This window comes from Peromyscus leucopus, chromosome 4 (assembly GCF_004664715.2).
Source record: "Peromyscus leucopus breed LL Stock chromosome 4, UCI_PerLeu_2.1, whole genome shotgun sequence".
Classification (NCBI taxonomy): domain Eukaryota; kingdom Metazoa; phylum Chordata; class Mammalia; order Rodentia; family Cricetidae; genus Peromyscus; species Peromyscus leucopus.
Window position 1 is genome coordinate 64,997,233 of NC_051066.1, and position 11,278 is coordinate 65,008,510.

General features: G+C 34.7%; 1 protein-coding gene across 1 annotated transcript; it reads right to left on the reverse strand.

Annotated features, from left to right (window-relative positions):
* Positions 1–1,465: 1,465 nt before the first annotated feature.
* LOC114683671 (olfactory receptor 4C15-like) lies at positions 1,466–3,348 on the reverse strand. Its single transcript, XM_028857983.1, has one exon. It carries the CDS (start codon positions 3,085–3,087, stop codon positions 2,152–2,154), a length of 936 nt encoding a protein of 311 aa, XP_028713816.1. The 5' UTR covers positions 3,088–3,348; the 3' UTR covers positions 1,466–2,151.
* Positions 3,349–11,278: the final 7,930 nt, after the last annotated feature.

Sequence of the window (11,278 nt, forward strand, 5' to 3'; positions counted from 1 at the left end):
TATTTCATGATTTTATTTTAAACATTGGATTAGCAGCTTCATATATCAGTTGAGCCAGTGATGTCAGGTGTTCATTTTCTATGATAATTCCTGAGGACCAATTTAACAAGTTTGAGGTAAAATATCCTCTTTATAGGGCAAGGACATCAAGAAGATGCATTTCCTCTGAGTCTAATGACAAACACAGAGATTATGTGGGCAAGTCACCCCAAAATGTCTAAATTTTAAATACGTATGTAGTCTGATATTGTTATTACATACTTTATTCAGATATTGTTTAGATCTACATCTTAATTATTATACATTCTCCAATGGGAATATAATAAAATGTTATATATCTTCTGCAGGCTCTAATACTTTGGGTTTTCCATGTATATTGTATATAGCATGATACTATGAGTATTTAGTAATTTTGCCCATAAAATTTAATTGGCCTGTGAGTACTACTGAAGAAAAAGCATGCTTTTTCCTGTAAATTATTTTCCTGTAAATTTAATTGGACAACCTACAGATGATATAACATAAGTAATAGAGAATATGTTTAAATTTCAATGACCTTCATTGATAATTATATATATATATATATATATATATATATTAAAGAGAGAAGATTTAGAATAATAAAATCAGTAAATAATTTGAAATATATACTTTTATGACAGCTAATCTTGAATCTGGTTTCTTTTGGTTTCATGTTCTCTATAACGAGTAGGAGGAATATGCTGTCAGCATCTTAACAAGTAAAGGGATGCCCAATGCCTGCCTGCATGAATTTGAAGAGAAAGAGTTTATGAGATTTTCCCCTATGGAATTAGGTTACAGAGCTCATTGGGATGTGTTAGTGACATCACGTAAGAGAAACTCAGATAGTCTATTCATGCTTATTTGTCAAGAAATAAAATAACTTACTCAAATATTCTAACAGACAAGAATGGGACTAATTTAAAAAATGAAGCCAAATGATACAGAAACATCATGCACTTGGCTAATTTTCATGTTTCTGTTGCTGCATTTTTTGGATATGATGTCTCACAATATTACTTAGAATCTTATTTTTCCCATTGGAATAATTTTAGTATTTTTATTAATTTCAATACCCATTCAGGTTATCAACCAACTTTCATATTATTGGCATTGTTTAAATGGACAAGCATTTTAATACTTAAACCTCTTCCAATGTTTCATTAGATTTATGAGAGTATAAAGCTGTAATTTTATTGTCACATGAACTAGTGTTCTTATGTGACAATACTAATTTGTCAATTCATTATAAATATGTAATCTCAAAAAGAGATATCTCGGAATCCTCCTGCCTCTGCCTCTTCAGCATATCCTACCAGTGTGTGTCACCATAACCAGAGACTGGGGGAGAAATAATCTTCAGGAAAGAGAATGCCTATTGGTTACCAATATGAAAAGTTCAGCCCTGAAAACATACATATGGGTAACATTATACAGACTGACGCAGTCATATGTAGAATATACATGTATATACATATGTGCACATAGTAACAATTAATGAAAAAGGCTATAATCATGAAAGAGAGCAATGAGGTTTATGTGGAATAGTTTGAAGGGAGAAAAAGTAGAGAAATAATGTATTGAATTATAATCACAAAAAAAGAGAAAACAATGTTTTCTCACATAGAACATTGAAGAACCCTCTAAAGAATAATGTCAATTCATTTGTATAATACCTAACAACATAATAGCTGTGTAGGTAAATACTGACTTCTTTATCATTCCATTATCTTTGAAATGTGCCCTTTTTTGTTGATATTTGTATGGGATGAAAAAGTGGCTGTGTAGCATATACATGTTTGTACACAAGAGGAGAGTACAGTGTTTGTGCATGTGCACATATATACAATTACATAGGACCACATTGACCATGTTCATCTGCTGCACATTACCTGATTGCCTTGGGATAAGTTTGGAATGAACTTTCAGATTTCTGTGTTTGAGTAGATTACCAGTCCTCTGAACTTCTGGGATCTACTTATCTCTGTTAATCCAACACTAACTTAAAGGGCCCTGTGATGCCTAGCTTCTGACATGGGTCCTGGAAATCAGAACTGACATCCTTCTTTTAGCACAGCATGAAGTGCTCCTACCCATTAATCCACTTCCACAGCATAATAATGGTAATATTTAATATTTGTCAGAAACTGCTGTCAATCTCTTCCACATTTTCCTGATAGCATTTTTCATTTCCTTATTCCTGAAAGTGTAAACCATAGGATTGAGCAATGGTGTCAAGACTGCAGTAAATACAACAGCATTTTTCTCAAAGGAGAATGCAGATGTTGGTCTTGCATATGTTAATATGCATGGGACAAAGAACAAAACCACAACAGTGATGTGAGATCCACAGGTAGAGAGAGCTTTAAGTCGCCCTTCAGAGCTGTGGGATCTCAGAGAGTACAATATGACACCATAGGAGACAAGCAAAATAGAGAAGATTATGATACAGATAGACCCACTGTTGGCAAATACCAAAAGGACAAATATGTGTGTGTCAGTACAGGCAAGCTTCAGTAATGGGAACAAGTCACACATGTAATGATCAATGACATTAGGTCCGCAGAAGGGCAGCTGCAAAATGAAGATAATTTGTATGATAGAATGCAAGAAGCCTCCTGCCCAGGCTACTCCAACCAGAATGCCACACATCCTCCTGTTCATGATGGAAGAATAGTGAAGGGGCTTGCAAATGGCCACATAGCGGTCATAGGCCATGGCTGACAGGATGATCACTTCTGCCCCAGCAAAACAGTGGACTGTAAACAGTTGTGTCATGCAACATTCAAAGGAGATGCTCTTCCTCTCATAGAAGAAGTCTATAATCATCTTGGGTGTGACAGTAGAAGAAGTGCATGCATCCAGGAAGGACAGGAATATCAAGAAGAAGTACATGGGGGAGCCCAGCAGTGCAGGGCTGTAGATAATGGTCACCACAATTATCATATTGCCCACAATAGTTGCAAGGTAGACCAAAGAAAATACAACAAACAATATTTTCTCAACTTTTGAGTTCTGTAAAAGGCCCAGGAATATGAACTCAGTGACATAGCTCTGGTTTTCCATGATCACAAGATAATGAGAAAGTAAGATGTCTTCTAGTACATCTATAATTGGAAGGAAACAAATACTTAATGCAGTTTACATAATCACTATTAACAAGTTGGTGTGCCTTTATGCAAAGTTATTGTAATTCATTTCTATTAGAAACACAATGTTTGTAAAGTGTCTAGTTATATAACATGCAGAATTGAGATGAGAATAAAATTTTGAATACCTTATAATGGACACATTTTAAATACTGAAATGAAAGAATCTGCTCTATTTTGGAGGAAAGAAATAATATATCTTAGAACAGTCATTTTATATCATTATCTCAATATTTTTAAGTGAAATGTTAAAAAGCATTTAGAAACTATATTCTATATATGAACAAAGGATAATAACTTAATAATATTGTATGATATTGCATGAATTAGACCAGGATGACTAATCTTTAGTGATGAATCAGAATTCTACCTTATCTAACAACAAGAGAAGTGATAAATTGTTCACTTGAAAATCTGGCTGCACTATGGATTCTTTTACAACTATGAACAGTATTTTTAGCATCAAAAAAATTAAACTACACTTATTTAAAGAAATTTCAATCTGTTGTATGTTTGAAAAATGTTGAAATTTTACTTTAAAATTATCATTTTATGTAGATCTCAGCCATTTCTCCATGAAGGGCGAGGGTCGAGGGAAAGAGAGTGGGAGATCCCAGCTGGATCAAGAACAGAGAGGGAGAACAAGGAATAGGAAACCATGGTAAATAAAGACCACACGAGAAAAGGAAGAAACAAAGTGCTAAAGAGGCCCACAGAAATCCACAAAGATACCCCCACAAAAGACTGCTGGCAATGGCTGAGAGACACCCGAGACTGACCTACTACTCTGGTGATGGGATGGCCAAACACCCTAATAGTTGTGCCAGAAACCCCATCCAAGGACTGAAGAATCTGGATGCAGAGATCCAAGGCTAGGCCCGGGTGGAGCACCGGGAGTCTAATTAGCGAGAAAGAGGAGGGTTTATATGCGGGAGAATTGTTGAAACCAAGGTTAGATAAAGCACAGGGACAAATAGCCAAAAGAATGGAAACACATGAACTATGAACCAAAGGCTGAGGGGCCCCCAACTGGATCAGGCCCTCTGAATAGACGAGACAGTTGATTGGCTTGATCTGTTTGGGAGGCATCTAGGCAGTGGTACCAGGTCCTAGGCTCATTACATGAGTTAGCTGTTTGAAACCTGGGACATATGCAGGGACGCTTGGCTCAATCTGGGAGGAGGAGACTGAACCTGCCTGGACTGAGTCTATCAGGTCGATCTCAGTCCTCAGGGGAGGCCTTGCTCTGGAGAGGTTGGAATGGGGGGTGTGCTGGGGGGAAGGGGAGGGGGGCAGGAAGGGGGAGAACAAGGGAATCTGTGGCTGTTATGTAGAACTTAATAGTATTGTAAAATAAAATAAAAAAAATTATCATTTTAAAATCTGACCAAAACTTGATAAAAAAAAATCAGGATGCTGTCATGAAAACTAAATGAAATTAGTGAGACTACAAGCTACTGTAAGCTTCAAGACTCATCCCCTAGTCAAAAGTATGTGGCAAAGGTTATTGATTCTATTTCCTCAAATTTTATAACAAAGTTGTTAAGATATAAAACAAAGAGTAGATGATTAATCTGGGATCTTAAGAGACCCAAATGCCAACACCCAAGAGGTCACCACAGAGTCAACTGGGTAAAGACTGTTTTCCTCAGTGAAAACTTCAGAGTAGCATTGTTTTTCTGCCATCTCCCTCTTTCTGCGAAGGTTAAATAATGTTATTAATTTCTTCCTGTGGGAAAGGTATCTGGATAGAGGTAACGGAATTGTATATGGTGAGGAATCAGAAGGGAGCATCCCATCAGCTAAACATGAAAACTGGTAGCAGCACATATCTGAAGAAGAAATTACATTTGAATAAGATTTTAGACTCTTGAGGCTTAAGGTCCTGCCAGTTTTTAATACAATATGACTTTTTTTTCAGAAAATATAGTTTGGCAATGTGTATAATTTGAAATATATATGAATTAACTCTAAAACATGTTTATAAACAGCCTACTTACTCTTCTCCAAGGTTACAGAAGGTCAAATGAAAATGTCAAAATATCACTGATGTTAGTTATTTCATGTATTTCACTTGCACAGAAAGATTTAACAGAAAAACATCAAAGTTTTTATTTTGATCATATAAAAATAATTATAAGAAGGGGCTATAGAGATGTCTCAGTGGTCAAGAGCACTGACTGCTCTTCAAGAGGAACCAGGTTCAATTCCAAGCACCCACATGAGAGGCCACTGCTGTCTACAACTCCAGTTCCAGGAGACTAGACACCCATGACAAAACACCAATGCACATTTAAAAAAATTAACAATAGTAATAGTTATGGAACCAAAACTTGTGGGAAGAGATATTAAAGGCTAAGAATAAGTGGCCCCAGACAACCCAGACAATTACTTGCACCAGAGAATCCAATTTTACATACCACTCTTGCTTTGCATGACAAAAGCTCTCAAGTAAATTTATTTATAATAATTCACAAAGCAAAATGATTAATTTCATAGTTGCAAGATATGATGATTTCAACCCACAGTACTTTCAAAGGTTCTGAATAATTAATAGTATATTATAAAGACCATCTTACAGAAAAAAAGCCCTGAGTGGTATGTTCCAAAGTATATAGGTTTAATGTCAATTTTAAAATAAGTAAACATTAGCATCATCTTTTGACATTCTATGTAAGATTAATTTCAACAAAAATGGCAATATCATTTTTCTAATAAAACAAGTTAAAACACAAAAGTGGAGACTACAGTATAGTTATATAGTTATGATCACAAGGGTTATGATTTTACATCATTTAGGAGATGATTAACATAAGGTGTTAAAACAAATTTTACTCTAAATTGAATTTTGTGCTATAGAAAGAATAATTGAAAATTAATCTAAATATAAGTAGAATCTGTTACTTAGATAAGACAAATGTTTGCATTTTTTTCTTCACTATCTTGACAAATGCATAAGTAAAGCTGTGGCCATGTCTAGTGACTCAATGCCAGTGATATTCTGGAGGCTTCCATTCTATCTTATTTGTGTAAATCTAAAATTAGACTAAATACAAAATCAACAAGAAATTTTAAAAATGTTTGCTTTCTGCCCTTTGAGAGTCTAGGATACATAGGGGAAGCATGAGAGGATCACAATATGTTTTTTATGTGTATATAATTCTTAAAGAATAAATAACAATATATTTTGAAAACAGGTAACAAAGCATGTTGACATCAAAATAGCCATACATTAGTGAGTGCAGTACCACATCCCAAGCTCTAGGCTCCATTAAAGTAAAAAATTGATTAAATTTTTCTGTTTGTTTGTTTGTTTGTTTGTTTCAATGGGGTTGACATGGTCCTATAGAAGCCAGGCTAAAATCAAACTTACCAGATAGCTTGAATGAATTTAAACTCCTGATTATTGTGCTTCCACCTCCAAAGTACTAGGATTATAAACATGTGACACCACACTAGGTCAGCTTCACAGCTTTTATCATATATTCTATAAGCTCTAAGTCAAAAGGAACTTGTGAATACTGGCATCCTCTTTATTTTAAACAATTCTGTGTACCTGAAAAAGAGGAGAAACAGTACATGGACTTCTTTTCTTTAATAGCTATAGTCTTGAAAATTCCAGAGCTATACAGGATATCTTTAGTCATCTCCTTGAGCAGTAACTTTGGAAGATTTGTCTCCCTGTGCCCAACTATCCACATGGCTCACTATCTTATCAACAAGGCGAATTGTAGCACCAGGATATCTACAAGGAACAGAATTTCTTTGTTAATATAAAATATCTGTAAAATCCAAAAATATCAGAAGGATGAGCTGAAAGGTTATTATTCTAAGTGATTGTTTTGAAGTGTATTTCAAAAAATAAAACTGTTATTACAAGTGATAATCATTGAATTCAAATATTAATTGAAATTGCTCTTATTAAAGCCCATAAACTCACCATATTTTCATGTATACTTACTAGCTATCAATAAAAAATGTATTACTTGTTTGTGTGTCAATGGAAATTTCTTTCTACAGCTCTCTGGGAAAGATGCTCTCCAAAAACAACTAATCCTTTTCTCCCCTCAGTGTTGATCTGCTATTGTCCCTAAGTGTCTCAACTTTCTTATCTTACTATTTTTGAAACATTGGAGAAAGTACTTTTCTCTATTTCTTCTCCTATCCTTCCTAATGGATTTCTGAAACTCCTCTTTGATGACTTGGTGAATCAGCTCATTTTGGAAGAATGATCAAGCCAGACTACCAGCCCTAAAGCAGTTCAAAGCCTCAATTTAGATTTTCCTAAAACAGTTCTGAGGCAAAAAAAAACTAATGTTTGGGGAACTTAAGTAGACATAAATGAGAAGCCTCTTCGTTTTGTAACATAGGTAACTTTGAACATAATGTTATTTCTTGTGCCATGTTTTAGTGTTAGGTTGTGGATATAGTACATATTTTTTAATATTCATTTGCCATATTATAGAGATTAACAGAGTCTCAATCTGCTGTAACCCTATCAGCATTTTTTATAAAACCTCAAAGCATACAACCTTTACATACAAATATCAGAATGGTGAGTATACATAATACATACATAATCATAATCATGTATTTAGAAAAAAATAAATTATGATTGAATGGATAATAGACAACACAAAATTTGGCTCTTTTATATTATATGGTTTCACCACAAAGGTGGAAATGTGAAATTATAATTGACTACAGTAAACTTGAAGAAATGCATGATCATCAGAGGACAAGAAAACAAGGAAGAAAGAACTGCCCAGGAAGACAGAAAGCAGAGGAGAGAGAGAGAGAGAGAGAGAGAGAGAGAGAGAGAGAGAGAGAGAGAGAGAGAGAGAAGCAGAGACAGAGACAGAGAGAGGAGAGACATAGAGGAGGAGGAGAAGTGGTGCATGTAGGATAGGAAGGGAGGAAGAAGGGCTGGAAAGAATTTACAATCTGGAGACTGTTTTTTATGGACATGTGAGCCATTATTACCTTTAAGTATATATTTGTGGGCTATTACTATTACAATTAAGTGTATATTTGTGGATATATTTGTGTGTATTTTTATTTTCTTGAGTCCATGTGTATCATTTTACTGCCTTCTATATGCTCTAATTTTCATAATAAAATTGCCCATTTAGAATAAGGATATTGATCATTAGCGTTTATATTACTCTCTCAAAAACACACTCATAAAATGAAAAATCATTGTTTGATTTAAACAGAGTCTTGACCACATCACCTAAACTATAAATTGCTTTATCACAATTTAAATAACCTCTGGAGATGTAAAAGTTTATATGTCTAACCTTATGTCAGTTGTATGAAAATCCTGAAGATAGCAATGCCCCATTTTTTGAGGAGTGAAATCCATTCACTGGTCATCAAAACACAGTTTGTATCCAGTGCTTCCTGCCATGTGTAACAGAGAAGAGCAAATCTCACAATGTCAGAAGAGAATGTTACCAATGCTTCTCTAACATTTTTTTGCATTGTGTTTTAAGCATAAAAGCAAAATAAAAGCCAATGTTCCACTTTAATAATAAATAGAGTTTAATGTGGGTTTCTTGAGTGTCTGATCCACCTGTGAGACCTATTCTTGGCTCCCTCAGGGTTTGTACGGTTTATGGTCCCAGGAGTTTCGCAGGCACAATTTCATGTACTTTTTCATTTGATTGTTTATAAAAACTTCTTTTCTCAACCAAAATCATGTTTAAAATATTGGGGTGGAGATGTTTCTAGCTGCTAATCTTTAAGGTAGTATTACTCTAAGCAATAAAACACTATTATATAATGTATAGAATGCAGCATCTCTATGCAGAATTAAAGTAGAATGCTTGTGTACTAACCAAAATAAAAGCCAATTTTTGTCATGAGGAATCTACCAATCAATTCATGAGGATAATTTGTATAGCTTTAGGAAAATACTAGCAAGGACTGCATTCATTAATAGATGTATTGATTCCCTCTAGGAATATTTTATTTGCTTTTTGACAATTTCACAAATATATACAAGGTATTATCATAATATGACTACATATTACCTTCTTGTTCTGATGACCCGCCCCCCCCCATTCTTCTCAGTTGGTCCTTCTGTATCTGCTACTTTTGTTTATGATCCACAGACTATAAGGTTGCTTGTATGTGCCTGGGCCAGGAATTATTTATTCGAGTTTGTTCAACTTCACTCATGTTAATATATGCCTGAAGAAAGTGGTACCTCTTATCAAGCAATATTTAACTGTCAATATCTCCTCAATGAAGAGAGAGAACTCATGAGTCCATTCTTTATCAATGATGCAATGTTACAGGATTAAATCTTGTGCCAGTATTGTGTGATTCCAATTTCTCTATCATATCCAGTATAAGTCATTTCATAGCATCATCCTCTTGCTTTCAATGTCTTTCATTCCTTCTGCCATCCCTTTAAAATATTTTCCAGATGTTGGAGGAGGTAATATAGCTGTGCCATTTAGGACTGACCATTGAAGAGTTACTTATTTTCTGTACTTGGAAGAGATGTGAGTCTATGCACTAATTTCCACACACTGTAAAAAGAAGCTAGTCTGGGATGATCATTGGTTTAGGATAACCAGTTGGTGGGCTTTTTCCCGGAGAAGAGTATCTCTCCCATTCTCAGAATTACTTAGCTGCCTTTCCTTCAGATGGAGGAAAGGGAAAGTAAAAAAGATGTAATTATTTTATATTCTCAAAGCATAAAGAAATAGTTTTTAAAAAGGAGCTATTTTGTTTATAACTAAGAGGTGCCCTAGACTATCCATATAAATGTGAATATTTAGAAAGCTGCCATAATGTTTATTTAGCAAAACAATAATAATATATCCTCTCCTAGGGCTTGTGACCTTGTTCTTCATAGGCTTTTGGCTGTGTTTTCAGTACAAGGTATGTGTTCCCTCCTATTGACCATACTTCAACTTCAGTCTCAAAGGGTTTATACTCAAAACAGTCATGATTCTACTGCACCGGTGAATATATCTTACCTATTTGAACATTATCCAGCATGCCATGCTGTGGCTTGCTAAAATATTTATATTTTATGAGTTTTCTTCAACAACTGACTGTACAGTATATTCTAGAAGTATGAAATCTAGCCATCAGAGATGAATATACTAAGTAATTATTAAGTGTAAGTGCTTACAAAATTAAAAACAAGTTATAGATGCCTTATACATATATTTGCACAAGCAAATCTTCTATTCAAGAAGGGAATGGTTTATAGCAAGAAATGATTGTTCAAAAGTGTTTGCAAAAGTCAGAACGGTAAGCTCTAAATCCTTCAGCTCCAATTTATCTGGTATCTTGGACTTACAATGTATATCTGAGATCTAAATAATTAGTTAGCCCCTCCACTTCAGCACTGCTACTGTAATACAGCAATGGATATCATGTCTGGGCTCCATTCTATAGACAGAAATTCCATCTGCCAATGTTGCATGGTCTGCTCTCTTCAGCACCTTGTTTCTCCATTGACACAAGGCTTTGCCATCACAGTTTATGAGGATGGTATTGGACCTGGTCTATTAGTCTACAATGTACACGGCTAGCTGAAGTCAGAATAGAGGAAATGTCAAGTACCTGTGAGATAGGGAACAATTAGGGAATAAGACTTTGTGATACATTTTAAGGCATAGTCATTGTTAGCATGGCTGAAGTACGGGGGAACATTACACTTAGGAGATGAAGCAGAAATAAAGGGGTAAAATAGGGTTAGGGATTTTGAAACTCTTAATCAGTATCTCATCCATTGCATTAGTGAACCATAGCTGTCATTTTTATCAGTGCCAAACTACAAATTTTTATATACACAATTTTTCTTTTAATGGAAAAAAAGCAGTAAATAAATTTTAAAAAGTTGGGAATTTGGAAAACTTGAGAAGAGGATACATCTATCTTTGGAACATTCTTCTTGTGTAAAGATATGAACTCTATAAAAGGCTTTTGAAGCTCTGTTTAAAGGATTCTGCAATTGTAACTGATAATATTGGTATTCGTGAAATCTCCGCTTGAATTTTTTGTCTGTCTGATCCAATATTTTTCACAATCAGAACAGTATATAATCAAATTTTACTATTGTTCAGTCCCTTTAATTTGTGAGA